Source organism: Cherax quadricarinatus, chromosome 18 (genome assembly GCF_038502225.1).
Source record: "Cherax quadricarinatus isolate ZL_2023a chromosome 18, ASM3850222v1, whole genome shotgun sequence".
Classification (NCBI taxonomy): Eukaryota; Metazoa; Arthropoda; class Malacostraca; order Decapoda; family Parastacidae; genus Cherax; species Cherax quadricarinatus.
The window spans coordinates 31,455,600-31,474,372 of NC_091309.1; the positions used below are offsets into that span (position 1 = coordinate 31,455,600).

The following is an 18,773-nucleotide window of genomic DNA, read 5'->3' on the forward strand; positions in this document are numbered from 1 at the left end:
GCCTACCAGCGTCAGCTTGCCTCCCCACCATGCCTACCAGCGTCAGCTTGCCTCCCCACCATGCCTACCAGCGTCAGCTTGCCTCCCCACCATGCCTACCAGCGTCAGCTTGCCTCCCCACCATGCCTACCAGCGTCAGCTTGCCTCCCCACCATGCCTACCAGCGTCAGCTCGTCTCCCCACCATGCCTACCAGCGTCAGCTTGTCTCCCCACCATGCCTACCAGCGTCAGCTTGCCTCTCCACCATGCCTACCAGCGTCAGCTTGCCTCCCCACCATGCCTACCAGCGTCAGCTCGTCTCCCCACCATACCTACCAGCGTCAGCTTGCCTCCCCACCATACCTACCAGCGTCAGCTTGCCTCCCCACCATGCCTACCAGCGTCAGCTCGTCTCCCCACCATACCTACCAGCGTCAGTTTGCCTCCTCACCATGCCTACCAGCGTCAGCTTGCCTCCCCACCATACCTACCAGCGTCAGCTCGTCTCCCCACCATACCTACCAGCGTCAGCTTGCCTCCCCACCATGCCTACCAGCGTCAGCTTGCCTCCCCACCATGCCTACCAGCGTCAGCTTGCCTCCCCACCATGCCTACCAGCGTCAACTTGCCTCCCCACCATGCCTACCAGCGTCAGCTTGCCTCCCCACCATGCCTACCAGCGTCAGCTTGCCTCCCCACCATGCCTACCAGCGTCAGCTTGCCTCCCCACCATGCCTACCAGCGTCAGCTTGCCTCCCCACCATGCCTACCAGCGTCAGCTTGCCTCCCCACCATGCCTACCAGCGTCAGCTTGCCTCCCCACCATGCCTACCAGCGTCAACTTGCCTCCCCACCATGCCTACCAGCGTCAGCTTGCCTCCCCACCATGCCTACCAGCGTCAGCTTGCCTCCCCACCATGCCTACCAGCGTCAGCTTGCCTCCCCACCATGCCTACCAGCGTCAGCTCGTCTCTCCACCATGCCTACCAGCGTCAGCTTGCCTCCCCACCATGCCTACCAGCGTCAGCTCGTCTCTCCACCATGCCTACCAGCGTCAGCTTGCCTCCCCACCATGCCTACCAGCGTCAGCTCGTCTCTCCACCATACCTACCAGCGTCAACTTGTCTTGAGTGTTAGTGTTGAGTACTCGCTATTAAACGAGTATTGAGCGAAAGTTGTTACTTGAGCGTGAATGTTGAGTACAAAGTATGAATGTGAGTGATGAGTACAAGCCAGGCCAGACACACTTACCCAGTGATCAACAGACTGAACAACAACCTCTCGCTGGGACGACGTTTGTCTTCTGTATAAACCTCAACTCAGCGACACGTACCCTCAAAATCTTGGTCTCCAATCTGCATCCTCATTAATATACACAATACATGGCATAACTCACCGACTAATACTGAATGGAGGATTTAACTCTGGAATAAGAACATAAAAAAGAAGGAACACTGCAGCAGGCCTACTGACCCATGTGGAGCAGGTCCATGACCCCCCCCCCGATTAGCCCAATGACCCACCCAGTCTGGTCACCTCCACTCAAGGAAGGAGCACGGCACCAGACCCAGCAGCACAAGCTAGCCAGGTCCAACTCACACCCACTCATGTATTTATCTAACCTATTTTTAAAACTACACAATGTTTTAGCCTGAATAACTGTACTTGGGAGTTTGTTCCACTCATCCACAACTCTATTACCAAACCAGTGCTTTCCTGTATCCTTCCTGAATCTGAATTTTTCCAACTTGAAACCATTACTGCGAGTCCTGTCTTGGCTGGAAATTTTCAGAACACTATTTACCTCCCCTTTATTTATTCCTGTTTTCCATTTATACACCTCGATCATATCCCCCCTAATTCTACTTCATTCGAGAGAGTACAGATTCAGGGCCTCAGTCTATCCTCATAGGGAAGATTTCTGATACATGGGATCATCTTTGTTATCCTCTGTACGTTCTCCAGAGCATTTATATCTATTCTGTAATACGGTGACCAGAACTGAGCAGCATAGTCTAAATGAGACCTAACCAAGGATATACAGAGTTGAAGAACAACCTGAGGACTTCTATTATTTATACTTCTAGATATGAAGCCAAGAATTCTGTTAGCTTTATTGCGAACACTAATGCACTGTTGTCTTGGTTTTATATTACTGCTAACCAGAGCTCCTAAATCCTTTTCGCAATCAGTAGGAATGGAGGATTTAACTCTGGAATGGAGGATTTAACTCTGGAATGGAGAATTTAACTCTGGAATGGAGAATTTAACTCTGGAATGGAGAATTTAACTCTGGAATGGAGAATTTAACTCTGGAATGGAGAATTTAACTCTGGAATGGAAAATTTAACTCTGGAATGGAAAATTTAACTCTGGAATGGAAAATTTAACTGGAATGGATAATTTAACTCTGGAATGGAGAAGTTAACTCTGGAATGGAGAATTTAACTCTGGAATGGAGAATTTAACTCTGCAAAATAAGTGAATACGAAGCTCATTGCAAAGATAGGGATAGAAAAATAGGTTTATCACCGTGAATGACAGTAAATTCCAGCCTTGAATGCAACTGATTTAGTTATTTTTTGCGTCCAGGTTTCAAGATTTATCCAAAACCTCGGAAAAGGTCAAAAATGTAGATTTAAATTTCTTGGCGTAGGTCAGTCCTCAGTTACGTTAGGTAAGGTTTGTTAGGAAACAAAGTCCTCAGTGTCTTGGTGGACAACACCTTGGTAGAGCTTACCCGAGGCGAAACTCTCAGCTCACATCCTGAATAGAATAATGGTGAGCCACACCCTGGTAGAGCTTACCCGAGGCGAAACTCTCAGCTTACATCTTGTACAACATTTAGATAAATAACAAAAAGGCACAATACCGTGACTGGAACGATACACAAATAACCCGCACATAAAAGAGAGAAGCTTACGACGACGTTTCGGTCCGACTTGGACCATTGACAAAGTCACACTAACAGAGGTGGAGCAGACACATGTGCGGCGTCTGGTTGTCTTTGTTGTGGACGTTTCGCCATCCAGTGGCTGGCTGGATGGCGAAACGTCTACGGTGGGGATGCCCGGGTGTTGTGCATGTGTCATTTCATCCTGTCGGTATTATATACAATTCTTGTACTACTACTACTACTACTACTACTACTACTACTACCACCTCCACCTCTTCCTGCCTATATAGCCGTCCTGCTCCACCTCTGTTAGTGTGACTGTCAATGGTCCAAGTCGGACCGAAACGTCGTCGTAAGCTTCTCTCTTTTATGTGCGGGTTATTTGTGCAACATTTAGATTTCTACTGATATATCTCCTTGAGTATCCGGTGGTTGGCTTGGATAACAAGTTGCGGGCTACCACACACTACGTGACGCTGGCCAACTGGGAGAAAGTCTTCACACATCATTTATTTCAGTTACTGCTAAAACTGCTTTTGGCATTACCATCAACATGTACTATAAACTGCTACTCAGGAAGATTCACAAACTTGAGTGAAAAAAAAGGACCTGTTCAAAGTTGTTTTTTCCCTGAAAAAAAAAGAACCAAATTGTATCCCTTGAATATTTAGGTAATTATTTCAAATTTTAGAGGTTGTTACACTCAAAATATATGAATTTGCATGAAGCTTCCACACCATCCACGAGGCACGGCGTGTGGCGCGACGAATCTTTTAAAAGGGGAAGTTTTTTCCCCCGTGTGGATCGATTTTAAGCACTGACAAGTTTAAAATACGACATTGATTACCTGATTAATTTATCTCAGGCTCAGTAGTCCTGTCTGTGTTGACTACTCGTGACAAAAGTTGTTTCTGTCCATTGTTAAGAGCTTGTGTGCAACCGTCAATTCTCCTCTCAGCCATGTCGTTAACAAGTTTAATTCATTTTGGCAAAATTATTTACTTATATTGTTGTACAGAATAGAGATATATCGGATATCCGCATCCGCGGAACATCCGCACAATTTGTCACATTCGCATCTGCATTTTACTGTAAGCAGATATCCGCACCCGCAAAATAAGACATCCTCATACACATCCGTATCCGCGGACATCTAAATTTTCACAACCAATACATCTCTAGTACCGATCATCATAGTACAAATTAAGATTTATTTTGTTAACTGTAGATCATGGCGAGGATGAAGAGATGTGATGTAAATGGTAGAGAAAACCCACAAGTTTAAGAATGAGGAAGAAATGGTGAAACTGAAGAGAAACTTTCACAAAGAACTCAACACAATGATTTAAAAATCCATATTTTTAAAGATTATTGTTTTTTATTCAGAAAAATAGCATGTGTAGCAGTGCAGTAGTTACTTGCAAGACTGTTGTTGATCAGGTCAAGTTGACGTACACATACAATTAGTACCTTGACTTGTTTCCGGGTTTGACAGAGTTGTTCGATAATGATGCTAGTTGAAACAAGCAATATAAATATATACACATACATGCTGTGTGTGTGTGTGTGTGTGTGTGTCGAATAGGTAAAATTGGTCAATTAGCAAGAACTCATTTAAAATTAAGTCTTTTTCTAAAATTTTCTCTTATTCGTTTAAAGACATATATATCTTTTTCATTTTTGTTAATGTAAAAATTAAAAATTTTGTACCAAAAGAACCTTAGAAAACATACTTAACCTTATTATAACAAGCTCAATTTAATTTAGGTTAATCCAACTAAATATATTTTAGATAAGTTTACAATAATTTAATAACACAATAAAATATATTTTCTTCGTTAGGTTCAGAATGATTTCTGCAGAATTACTGCATACACAAATTTTAGCTTGATTTATTCGGCAAGAAGAGCGTTGCTATTTAAGCCAAAATCCCAAGTTTTACCTATTCGGCACGACATAAATACAGAATGTCCACAAAAACACTCCCTGATTTCAAACAGGTATAACATGTAACTTTATTGTAATAATGTTTCACAGTTGGTAGCTTCAGATGCAGGAGTTCATTCAGTTTCATGTGGTATAGGGTAGCATTAAAGGCACTCAATGTGCGCCCCTCTGGTTGCTCGGCAAACATCGATGTGATAGTCCAGTTCGGTCCAGACGCTCGGCAGCATATCTCGTGTTATCATGCCAACTGCTTCAGGGCTGCAGGTAGTGGTGGTACGTAAACTGTGCTCTTCACGTACCACCAAAGAAAGAAGTCACAAATAGTTAGGTCCGGTGACCTCGCAGGCCACTTGCAGAGGTCACTGGACCTGTTTGACTTCTTTCTTTGGGGGTACGTGAAGAGCACAGTTTACGTGCCACCACTACCTGCAGCCCTGAAGCAGTTGGCATGATAACACGAGATATGCTGCCGAGCGTCTGGACCGAACTGGACTATCACATCGATGTTTGCCGAGCAACCAGAGAGGCGCACATTGAGTACTTTTAATGCTACACTATACCACATGAAACTGAATGAACTCCTGCATCTGAAGCTACCAACTGTGAAACATTATTACAATAAAGTTACATGTTATACCTGTTTGAAATCAGGGAGTGTTTTTGTGGACACACTGTATATTACATACACTACGCAAATAAAAGGTTGCAGGGACTTCAGGTAAAGCAGGTCAGCCACGAAAATAAGTTAACTAGGCAGACTGCACTACTAACACTCATCCTAGAGACCAGAAGTCAGACGTACAGCTTTTAACATCGTAAAATGTTTGAGAAACGTGGATGGAATGGAAGCAGAAGGATTAACCATTTTCTTTCTGTAAACCTCTTAAGACACACATGACTTAATCCCCTAACCAAACGTTTCACCACGTGTGTACATAACTTATCCCGAGTGATAGACCAGGTCAGGGCAAACAACCCTGCCTTAGTTAACGCTGTGTAACTCATAATTGTATCTTGCGTTTAGAAAGTCAGTATGAACAGAGTAACAACATACTACTGGTGTACCCAACTTACTTGAATAAAAAGAATTCATCCCTTCAAAAAACAAGGGCCGCGGGGGGTAAGAGAACCTGCCTATAAGCCGTGCCTAAAGTCGAACCCAGAGCTATTCCGTTGTGAGCCGACCAAATTCAAACTTTATTCTCTATAAGTATTACAATGCTGAGTTTACAGAATTTGGTTATTGTGTGGTTTACATGTAGTAAAATAATAATTACAGAGTGTACCACTAGAACGCCTAGCATGGCTAGGCATTTCGGGCAGACTTATATTAAATCTTAGGTTTAAAATGTTACAAAATTATGAGATAAGTTGATATTATGGCTAAGTGACTAAGTGACCAGTGTGCTTCACTGGCTACCTTGCCTCACATGTCAATGTTCCCTCTTAACACGCTTCTCACTTTCATACAAATATTCTTACCTTCCACTAAAACTTTGACTTTTAATATTCCTATATCTTATACTCTGATGATGGAAGAATTGCGGACAAGCGACACAGGATGCAAAACTACCACAAGGGGAGTTGAATGAGAGGTCTAGGCCTTTTGCGTTGCAATCAACAGATCATCAGGAGCTTGTAAAGTGCAGAAATGAGTAAGTAATCTTAGCAAATTCGTTCCGAGGGACGCCCTGCTGAGACTGAGGGTGGTGGAGGGAAAACAGTACCCCAGGCACAATGAGTGCCTAGTGCCAGGCACAACGAGTGCCTAGTGCCAGGCACAACGAGTGCCTAGTGCCAGGGAGATTAAGTATTATAGGAAACAGAGAAACGTCAGCTCATAAGCAAAGGTTATTTAGTTATTAACTAGGAAAATTAACATTGGCGATATACTGCTTATCAAGATTATCAATGGGACTTAATATAAAGGACTTCATATTCTGAATAATCAAATCAAATCAAAGTTTATTCTCTATAAGGATTACAATGCGGGGTTTACAGATTTTGGTTATTGTGTGGTTTACATGTAATAAAATACTAATTACCGAGGGGGGTCACTAGAACACCTAGCATGGCTAGGCATTTCGGGTAAACTTAAGACTAATTCTTAACCCTAAATTATTACAAATTGTGGAGTAAGTTGACTAAATACTAAGTGACTAAATACTAGTTTGTGAGTTTAGCAATGTGAATGCTTTTGTTTTGGCACAATACATAGTTTCTATATTGGAGTATCACAGGCAAACTTATGACTAGTTAGGAATCATTATTTTAAGATACGTATTTCTGTGCTTATAGTCAAATGAGTGAGTGAGTGTAAGTGTGAACCACCAGGTGGTTTACATGCTGTTAGTTGACGGGGTGTATTAGGGAGATAAGATGTTTTCTAACGGTAGTTTTGAAGGTGATGAATGTGTCTGCAGTTCTAGGGTTTTCAGGTAGTGTTTTCCAGATTTTAGGGCCTTTGACATATATTGAATTTTTGTAAAGGTTTAGTCGGACACGGGGAATGTTGTACAGATGTTTGTGTCTGGTGTTATGCCTGTGGGTCCTGTCACAACCATCAAGAAAGCATTTGAGGTCAAGGTTAATATTGGAATTTAAGGTCCTGTATATGTAGATTGCACAGTAGTAAGTGTGGATGTACTGAACAGGGAGTAAGTTTAGATCTATGAAGAGTGGGGGGGGGGTGTTGCCAGGGATGGGATTTAGTGATTATTCTTACTGCGGCTTTTTGTTGAGTTATTATTGGCTTTAGGCGTGTTGCTGCAGTTGATCCCCAAGCACAAATAGCATAGGTGAGGTATGGATAAATGAGTGAATGGTATAGTGTGAGAAGGGCATTTTGCGGCACGTAGTATCGTATCTTGGAGAGGATCCCAACTGTTTTGGATACTTTTTTTTATGTGCTGTATCTGGCGCCAAACACAGCTCCGGGATTAGCCTCGTTGCAAACCTTTGCACTTTCTCTAATTTCCTGACGTGATTGGCTAGGTGTGGGTTCCAAACTGGTGCTGCATACTCCAATATGGGTCTGACGTACACAGTGTACAGGGTCCTGAACGATTCCTTACCGAGATGTCTGAATGCTATTTTTAGATTTGCTAGGCGCCCATATGTTGCAGCAGTTATTTGGTTGATGTGTGCTTTAGATGTGCTCGATATTACACTCACCCAAAGATCCTTTTCCTTGAGTGTGGTTTGTAGTCTTTGGCCCCCTAGATTGTACTCTGTCTGCTGTCTCCTTTGCCTTTCCCCAATCTTCATGAATTAGCACTTGGTGGGGGTTGAACTCCAGGAGCCAGTTTCTGGACCTGGCCTGCAGCCTGTCCAGATCCCTTTGTATTCCTGTCTGGTTCTCCTCCGATTCAATTATCCTCATTAACTTCACATCATCTGCAAACAGGGACACTTTGAATTTATTCCTTTGGTCATATCATTCACATATACCAGAAACAGCACCGGTCCTAGGATTGACCCCTGTGGAACCCCGCTCGTCACAAGCGCCTACTCTGACACTGCATCACGTACAATGACTCGCTGTCTTCCCGTCAGGTATTCTCTGATCCATTGCAATGCCTTCCCTGTTATACTTACCTGGTCTTCCAGCTATTGCACTAATCTTTTGTGTGGAACTGTGTCAAAAGCCTTCTTACAGTCCAAGAAAACACAGTCTACCCACCCTTTCTCTCTCTCTCTCTGTCTGTCTGTCTGTCTTACTGCTGTCACCTTGTCATAGAACTCCAGTAGGTCTGTGTTGTCGTGCTGGTTGTCGCTAATAAGCTCACTCCATGACTTTGCATACCATACATGTCAGTGACACTGGTCTGTAATTTAATGCCTCATGTCTGTTGCCTTTTTAAAAGCTGGGACTACATTTGCCGTCTTCCACAACTCAAGTAGTCGCCCTGTTTCAATGGATGTATTGATTGTTAGTAGTACATAGAGCTCCTCTGCTCCCTCTCTCAGGACCCATGGAGAGATGTTGTCCGGCCCCATCGCCTTTGAGGTATCCTGTTTGTGTGTGTGTGTGTACTCACCTAGTTGTGGTTGCAGGGGTCTAGTCATAGCTCCTGACCCCGCCTCTTCACCTGACCGCTACCTGGTCACTCTTCCTGCTCCTTGAGCTTTATCATACCTCTTCTTAAAGCTATGTATGGATCCTGCCTCCACTGCATCACTACTCAGGCTATTCCACTTCCTGGCAACTCTGTGACTGAAGAAATACTTATTAACATCCCTGTGGTTCATCTGAGTCTTCAGCTTCCAACTGTGACCACTCGTTCCTGTGTCCCATCTCTGGAACATTGTTTCTGTCCACCTTGTCTATACCTCTCAGTATTTTATATGTCGTTATCATATCCCCCCTAACTCTCCTGTCTTCCAGTGTCGTCAGGTCGATTTCCCTTAACCTCTCCTCGTAGGACGTACCCCTTAGCTCCGGGACTAGTCTTGTTGCAAACCTTTGCACTTTCTCTAGTTTCCTTATATGCTTGGCTAGGTAAGGGTTCCAAACTGGCACTGCATATTCCAATATGGGCCTAACGTACACAGTGTACAGAGCCCTGAATAACTATTTATATGTCGGAATGCTGTTCTTGGGTTTGCCAGGCGCCCATATGCTGCAGCAGTTATTTGGCTGATTCACAAATAACCCGCACATAAAAGAGAGAAGCTTACGACGACGTTTCGGTCCGACTTGGACCATTGACCAAGTCACACTAACCAGAGGTGGAGTAGGACGGCTATATATAGGCAGGAAGAGGTGATGGTAGTAGTAGTAGTAGTAGTAGTAGTAGTAGTAGTAGTAGTAGTAGTAGTAGTACTACAAGAATAGTATATAATACCAGATGTTCCCGGTGTTATACTCACACCAAGATTCTTTTCCTTGTGTGTGTGTGTGTGTGTGTGTGTGTGTGTGTGTGTGTGTGTGTGTGTGTGTGTGTGTGTGTGTGTGTGTGTGTGTGTGTGTGTGTGTGTGTGTGTAGAATGAAGGGAGGGAAGGAAGAAACCAGTATAGATGGAAAAATTGAATGCAGAAGAAAAGGGAGACGAAGGAAGGAAAAGTTAATGAAATAAATAAAGATAGACATACAGGCAGGTAGTCAGACAGGCAGTGATACAGATAAAAGACAGGTAGATGGTTATCTACAGATAGGAAGATGCATAGCCAGAGACAAGCAGGTAGACCAATGTAGGATGATGAAGACGTCCAGTTAGACCAATGTAGGATGATGAAGACGTCCAGTTAGACCAATATAGGATGCAGACAACCAGGTTGACCAACAAGAGACAGACCAAAGTCACACACACAGGTAAAGTCTGTCAGATGAAGACGAGCACAAAAATAACCAGACGGATAACAGAGGGAGAGAGAGACAGACAGACGAGACGACGGTAAACAAACAGTGAGACAGCAGAATGCAGATCTTAACAGTACTGGAGAGGTGTTCATCTACTGTGTGAACCCTCACAGTGAGCAACACCACGTCAGTGTTCATCTACTGTGTGAACCCTCACACTGAGCACCACCACGTCAGTGTTCATCTATTGTGTGAACCCTCACACTGAGCACCACCACGTCAGTGTTCATCTACTGTGTGAACCCTCACACTGAGCACCACCACGTCAGTGTTCATCTATTGTGTGAACCCTCACACTGAGCACCACCACGTCAGTGTTCATCTACTGTGTGAACCCTCACACTGAGCACCACCACGTCAGTGTTCATCTACTGTGTGAACCCTCACACTGAGCACCACCACGTCAGTGTTCATCTATTGTGTGAACCCTCACACTGAGCACCACCACGTCAAACAGTGTTCATCTACTGTGTGAACCCTCACACTGAGCACCACCACGTCAAACAGTGTTCATCTACTGTGTGAACCCTCACACTGAGCACCACCACGTCAAACAGTGTTCATCTACTGTGTGAACCCTCACACTGAGCACCACCACGTCAAACAGTGTTCATCTACTGTGTGAACCCTCACACTGAGCACCACCACGTCAAACAGTGTTCATCTACTGTGTGAACCCTCACACTGAGCACCACCACGTCAAACAGTGCTCATCTATTGTGTGAACCCTCACACTGAGCACCACCACGTCAAACAGTGTTCATCTACTGTGTGAACCCTCACACTGAGCACCACCACGTCAAACAGTGTTCATCTACTGTGTGAACCCTCACACTGAGCACCACCACGTCAGTGTTCATCTACTGTGTGAACCCTCACACTGAGCACCACCACGTCAGTGTTCATCTACTGTGTGAACCCTCACACTGAGCACCACCACGTCAAACAGTGTTCATCTACTGTGTGAACCCTCACACTGAGCACCACCACGTCAAACAGTGTTCATCTACTGTGTGAACCCTCACACTGAGCACCACCACGTCAGTGTTCATCTACTGTGTGAACCCTCACACTGAGCACCACCACGTCAGTGTTCATCTACTGTGTGAACCCTCACACTGAGCACCACCACGTCAAACAGTGTTCATCTACTGTGTGAACCCTCACACTGAGCACCACCACGTCAAACACACAACTCAACTCTTCATGTTAAACATACAGAAAGCTCCAACAAAAGCTGACTCTGGAGTGCGTGAGTCGCAGGACTATTGTGACTGGTGCATCTTTTTGTAGAGTTACCTCAGTCCACCTTCGGTATTTTTACATTTTCTATGAGATGAAAGAAAATGATTTTGTCGTGACTGACTCAACTGTGAAGTATTTATTAATTTCTGGAAAAACTAAGTTTATTGAGGCACAATTACACGAATATAAGCCAGTTCCTTACCATGGTAAGGAACCCAATGGAAATAAGTCAGTCACTGACATTTTTAGTACCTTTATTTAGGTACAGGTATACACAAATGTACAATTAATAATATACCTTTGATATACCTTTAAAGAGCTTCGAGAGTTTCTCTACTCTGAGCCCGGCCATGGGCCAGGATCGTCTGATGCTTGCCTGGTCAACCAGGTTGTTGCTGCTGGAGACCCGCTGCCCCACATCCATTACAGCCTGGTTGATCTGGCACCTGGTGAAGATACTTGCCCAGTTTCCTCTTGAAGGCTTCTACACTTGTCCCAGCCGTGTTTCTGATATCTTCTGGTAAGATGATGAATAGTCTGGGACCCCGGATGTTGATACAGTGTTTCCTTGTATCTTTTATTTACTACAAGTACATGCACAAGATATACAGTCCTAGCTGACATCAATAATATACTAGTACATATTAAGCCGCTTGTTATGCTGAGCATTTTGGCCAAATTAGGTCAGTTTTGTTCCAGGATGCGACTCACACCAGTCCACTAACATCCAGGTACCTATTATTACTGATGGGTGAACATGGACAACCGGTGTAAGGAAACACGTCCAATGTTTCCACTCCCATCGACGGGAATCGAACCCGGACCCTCACCGTGTGAAGACAGATTTTGCCACCAGGCCATGGGGCATCAAATTATCATACATAGTGTAAGTTACCTAGGATAACACAAAAAGTGAAAGTGACTTATTTCCACTGTGGTCCTTGTAATGTCTTACTTATACATTAAAAGTTAAAAGAACCAAGTTACTTAATTGTGTGAAAATCAGTTAAAATAAAATGAGATTTGTTAGGAATGAAGTAAAGTGAGTTATTTACATTAACATTAAAGAGGATCAGCTTGCAATAACAGGTACAGTAATGTTAGTTATACAAGACAACACTCTCCTCCCTTCCTGTGTGTGTCTGTAGCTCTCTTCTTCAACTGGCTCGTACCAGGACAGACTTTTTGGTAATCTTAGCCGAGGTAATTTAATTATCTATTGAAAGTGTACTTTTGTGTAGCGGTACCTAAATAAACTTACTTGCCATGCATAAATTACCCAGGAACTTCTATCTTTAATGTTCATTAAAGAACTCAGTTCAACTTAATCCTATTGTAACTCTTTTTACTTTAACTGATTTTTCACAGCTGAGTTACTTAGCTGTTTTAATTTTAAGGTTATAATCATGACTTATTTCTACTGTAACATACTGCAACATCTTTAATACCATATTACAAAGACTCCATTGCAAATATATCACTGACTTTTCTGGGTTATTCTAGGTAATTTACAGACGTTACTATGTATGATAATTAATTGTACTTGTATGTACCTGTACTCAAAAATCAACTTATCTAACCCCTCAAAAATCAAAGTGATTTTTTCCACTGGTGTCCTCGTTATGCCTCACTATCAGCAGCCTAACTTTTATATTCAAATTCAAGTTCAAAGTTTATTCTCTATAAGGATTACAATGCTGAGTTTACAGAAATTTGGTTATTGTGTGGTTTACATGTAGTAAAATAGTGATTACAGAGTGTACCACTAGAACGCTTAGCATGGCTAGGCATTTCGGGCAGACTTAGTTTTATTCTTAATTGTAAAATATTACAAATTATGAGGTAAGTTGGTATTATGGCTAAGTGACTAAATACTAGTTTGTGAGTTTAGCAATGTGAAATAAGTCATGATTTTAACCACACAAATTAAATAATAAATCAACTACATGAGATCAGTGACGATAAAGATATATAATAGGTATATATATTATTTAACTTATAAATATCATGGTTATTTTCTTTCACTAGGATTAGAACTTGACATTTGTGCACACAAAGCTGCCGCCGCTGCCACTTCTCCGACCACAACATCAACCTATGCAAGTCATCCCGCAGCTTTCTAGTGTCCTCTTTAGAAATTATTTGACGGCCTATTTTAATGTCATCGGCAAACTTATATTGCTATTTATTCCCTCAACTATGTAACTATGTTGACTGTGAATAACGTAAGTCCCAACACTGGCCTCAGTGGTACACCACTTGTAACAGGTATCCATTCTGATTTCTTCCCATTAATGGAGATACACTGTTGTCTATCTTTCAGTCATGATTCGACCCAGGAGATGTTCTCTCCGTTGGCTTCTGTTATTAAGCCAAGGATGATGTCACTGGTTTATCACCTGTATGTTATATACTCACTTTTCTGTGGTAGTAAAAGAAGTAACTAACAGTTACTTGCTTTAAGATATATTATTTTTTATTCAACGTCAGCACTAATTCTAGAAATTATGATTAATTCAAGCCTTTTCCTATAAATTGTTAAAATACTTCGTTGTAGGATAACTGGAAGCAGCAAAATGTTAGACCGCGGTTCAACCCCCGGACAAGTGGAACCTTGGACATATTTCCTTACACCTGGTGCTCCTGTTCACCTAACCGTAAGTTGGTGCCTAAGTAAGGTGACTGCTGTGTGTTGTATCCTAGGAAGAGGAGTAAAGGACCCTAATAGTCTGATGATCCGGCATTATTGGCTTCTCCCGGATCACTAACCCTCCGGGTAAAAAAATTCGAACAAAATCTTCATTAATTTCCTTGATATGAGTTTCCCTAAAACCCATTATCCGCTTCCGGTCTCCAAGTCTTCCATCCAAGGTAAACATTCTAACACAAAACTTTAAGGAAAATTCAGCCTAGTTTCAGAGAGTGATACACGGTATATATTATAATCACAAACTTACAGGGTTGAGTTCCAGCTCCTCAGCCTATTAGTAAGGATCTACATCTCCCGGATGTGTGACTTTTTTCAGGATACCTTCACAATGAACACCTGCAGGGCTTAATAACGAACGTGGACACAAACACAGGAGGTTGATTGATCTGTACATATCAATCCTACTGAAGAGGATCCCAGAAGGGTCGAAATATATAGATCAATCAACTTCCTGTATTTCTGTCTCCATGTGGGTTATTACTGAGCGTATCTTCACAATGTTTAGTCTCAGTCATTCATTATCGCGGTGTTTTGACTCGATTAATTTCAAACTCCTGGGCCTCTGAAGAATAATACTCTCCAGCTCTTCGACCTCTTGGGTGTCATAAAAACCATGACGAAGGCGAAGAGGGACTAAGTCGTGGGTAAACAAACCATACCACAGGTGGGGTTTGATCCCGCGGTCAGTCTCTAAACTCCAGATCGTCGCGTTAGCCACTGGGCCAGCTAGCTTAGAGTTTAGAGAATCTCTGACAGCGGGATCAAACCCCACCCGTGGTATGGTTTGTTTACAATCGTGTCATTACGATTTCGTGAGTCAAGTTAAGTCGTGGGTAAATAGTTAAAATGTGTTCCTAAGTCAGTTGTATACCACAAGTTGCACAGAAAGGAGCAGGAACACCTGTGGACAGGTACCCGTCAGTGATGTGTGTACGCCCGACTGTCAATCGACAGAGTCATCTGAAAGTGACAATCCTGTTGAAGGAGGTTCAAACACCCACGTCCTGTTGAACCTTGTATAACTTGCTGCTAATCTGTAGGACATCATGCCCATCACTTCCAAAGGACATATCTATGTATGCTGCCCATACAAGACTACTATAGAGTGAGCTCGTAGCAGGTTTTGTTTCGAAATCTACCTGTGCGTTTCCCAGGACATCCCAGCCGGGTCAGCAACTGGAAAAGACTCGGTCCGGGACAACACCGGCGAACGTACATCACTCACATCCTTGTGCCGCTCGGTGCCGGGTTAATTACTCCTGGATCTTTTGAACCATGATTTGTTGATGGCAAGACGTGTTGAGGGCAAGGAATGTTGAGGGCAAGGAGTGTTGGCGGCAAGACGTCGACGGCAAGGAGTGTTGAGGGTAATGATTGATGAGGCAAGAAGTGTTGAGGGCAAATATTGTTGAGAGGCAGTGTTGGAAGACGGGGTGGTGTTTACTCACACACGTGAGGACGAAGGCAACACAAAAGACGTTAGCACTGAGCAAATAATAGTTGAGGTGCTGGACTGTGAGTATTGTTGAGACCAGGTGAGCATCTTCTCCCTCCTTGCAGCCTCACTCTCCACGCTTACCACCCACTTCAATAACAATCTGAACGTATAAGCGGCAAATAAGCGTGTGGAAAACTTAGCCGACGAGGAGAGAGCCGTTCTCAAGCTGCCGCGCGAAGAGCTCTATACTACAGTATTTGTATGGTTAAAATTGGCAAACTGGCACTTACACAGATCAACAACACTCCCAACAAACACTGAAGTTTTGAAGATGATAAAAGTTGTCACATGAAAACCTTGGAAGAAAAAAAGAAATTCTAACATCTATTGTATTTACATTGCTTTCGTGGGGTACCCAACTGCATTTTTCTTTAACTTAACGACTGTCTCCCACCAAGGCAGGGTCATCAAAAAAAAAAATAAATAAATAAATAAAAAGGAAACGTACTCACAATCATTCATTCAACTGATATCTTTCCAGACGAGTGCTGATACCACAGATTACCCTTCGACCGCTGTAATATTAATGAAACAATGGCCAGAGGTCAGGTTGCAGTTAGTGGATGGCGGATTCATCCACCAAAATTCTTTGCTCTGAATGATCCATAGGGATTTAGAGCTTTACATTAACATATTAAAAAAATGAAATATTTATGCACTTATATATCAAATTCTCGATGTTTCAGATTGTCTAGCAGCGTTGATAATGATGCTCCTCCTCTACCATCATCCCGCCCACCTCCGCCGCCATCACACCCACCACCGCCCGTGCCACCCCACGGCCAGCACCTGCCACAACCTCCGCAGCAGCCTCTCCCGCCTGTACCTGGACACCGTCAGGACGAGAACATGTACCAGCAAGAGCTTCTTCCTCAGGCACCGGGGACGTGTACTCTACCGAGGAGAGGTATGGTTAGAGAGGATCCCAACGTGCGCTTCCGGTCTCCGTCCAACCCTCCCCCAGCCTCCCGCCAGCCCCCACCATATTCCAGACATCAGCCCCCAGACCCCCTGAGGCGGCCCCGTGGACCTTACCAGCCCCCTCCACCTCCCAAAATGGATGTTAGAGAGCCTAGAGAGCGAGATAAACAGGAGCTCCACGGCTGCAGGGAGCCCAGAGATATAGATCTGAGAGACATACGAAACTCACGTAATCTCGAGGACACGAGAGAGAGAGATTTCAGAGAACTGAAAGATCCCAAGGAGAGAGATTCAAGAGATCAGTGGGAAGGAAGAAATTTCAGAGGATCACATGAACACAGGAATCAGCAGGATATCAAGGATGCCAGGGATTCCACACACTTCCGAGAGATAAGAGAGTCTTGGGAGCGCCGCAACTCCAGTGTTCCCCAGCCACACGAGGACCTCACAAGTTCGTCTCTGCCGCGCCCCAGCTACGAGTCGTGGGCCCCTAAGAACAACAGGTGGTCAGTTAGGGACCTGGATTCTGGGTTCGACTCGCTCAGCACTCCGGCCATGGAGAACGGGCCACACTCCCTCGACGCCCCAGCAGGACGTAATGGGCAACTGGTGGCAGCGGACGTCCCTTATTCACAGTCAACAGAAGACTTGCTCAATGCCTCCAGAACCTCACCAGTGTCTATCTCTTCTACTACGACTTCTACCTCGTCGGTGTCATCCTCGCCTGTACAGTACCCAACAATACGTCCTGCTAAACAACCTTGTGTAACTGGATCCTCACACACACACCCTTCACCACACAACTCCCCCCACACACACCCTTCACCACACAACTCCCCCCACACACACCCTACACCACACAACTCCCCCCACCCACACCCTTCACCACACAACTCCCCCCACACACACCCTTCACCACACAACTCCCCCCACACACACCCTCCACCACACAACTCCCCCCACACACACCCTTCACACACTCATCCTTCACAGAGTTCCCCACACATTCACCTTTCACGCAGCTCTCCCCACACACACCCTTCACGCAGTTCCCCACACATTCACCCTTCAAATAGCTCCCAAAACACTCACCCTTCACGCAGCTCCCCACACTCTCACCCTTCACCACACAGCTCACCACATCCCACCAGCGGCTCACCTCGCGGACTCTCCACATCTCAGTATACAATGCCAGTAGGACCCCCACGACCTGCGTCGCCTGATGGGGCTCTGCTCTCCGACAGTGTTTACCCTCAAGACACTCAGCCCCGCTACGCAGAGATTCCAGACCTTCCAGAGACCAGAAAAAATGAAGAGCGGCTTAACCATCGACTCTCTCGCGACTTCAGAGACATTAGAGATAATAGGGAACTGAGGGAAGGTAGGGAAACTAAGAGGGACCCAAGAGACCTAAAAGACACGAGACACAGCAGCGAACCCAGGAATAATAAAGATGCGAGATTATCCAGAGAATTCAGGGACACAAGTTTGCCGCGAGATATCAGAGACAACCGGGACTCTAGAGCCTATATGGAAGTGCGGGAAGAGACCTTCGCTCATGATGGAGAGACGAGAGGTTTCCGTGAACTGTCAGTGGACGTAGAGGAACATGAAGTCCTAGAGTCTCGTCAGGAGAGAATCCAGGGTCGGCGTGAGTCGCGTTTATATAACGGGGAGCGTGGCGAGGCAGCCAAGGGGTTCATCAGTGAATCTAGCAATTTACTGAGGGTTCGAGATGCTCCCTCCCATGACTGTCGCGACCGGGACGCAGACGGCGCCGACGGTCTTCAGGTGACAGAGGAACGGCGAGCCTTACATCTGAGAGAGGGAGGTTCTCAGCAGGACGCTGTTAGACGGGGCGACGGTTGCACCGCTGCTTCCTCAGTGTCATGGATGGAGTGGACACAGCAACTTCAGGTGAACCACACGAGACTCACTTCTCATTAGTTTTTTTTCAGCATTCACTTCTGATAATCACATTTGAAATGTTATTGACAATCACATGTTTTATCACCTGTAAGAATACTGCTTGAAGATGACAACACAAGATGCAAAATAATCTTTCAATGAAAAAAAACATTTTGTTCTGAGTAGAGCTTTATCAAGTCATACAGAAGTTAGTTAAGACACTCCTTGAAGGTAAGGAGGAGGTAGGTGAGGCTGCTGTAGAGGTCAGGTCTCCCTCAGCCAGCCAGAATCAGTGTTTGAGAATC

General features: G+C 44.4%; 1 protein-coding gene across 9 annotated transcripts in view; it reads left to right on the top strand.

Annotated features, from left to right (window-relative positions):
• LOC128689222 (uncharacterized) overlaps positions 1-18,773 on the top strand; it is a 413,444-nt gene that overhangs the window by 309,492 nt on the left and 85,179 nt on the right. For 8 of the 9 annotated variants that reach the window (XR_011392158.1, XM_070086379.1, XM_070086382.1 and 5 more), the window contains one exon: positions 16,326-18,477. Coding sequence is in view for 8 of the 9 variants with exons in the window: in XM_070086379.1 (XP_069942480.1) it covers positions 16,326-18,477 (2,152 nt within the window). In the remaining variant the exon portion in view is untranslated. Of the gene's footprint in view, positions 1-13,407; positions 14,089-16,325; positions 18,478-18,773 lie in introns of those variants that run through there. The other variant, XM_070086383.1, reaches the window with a different exon arrangement.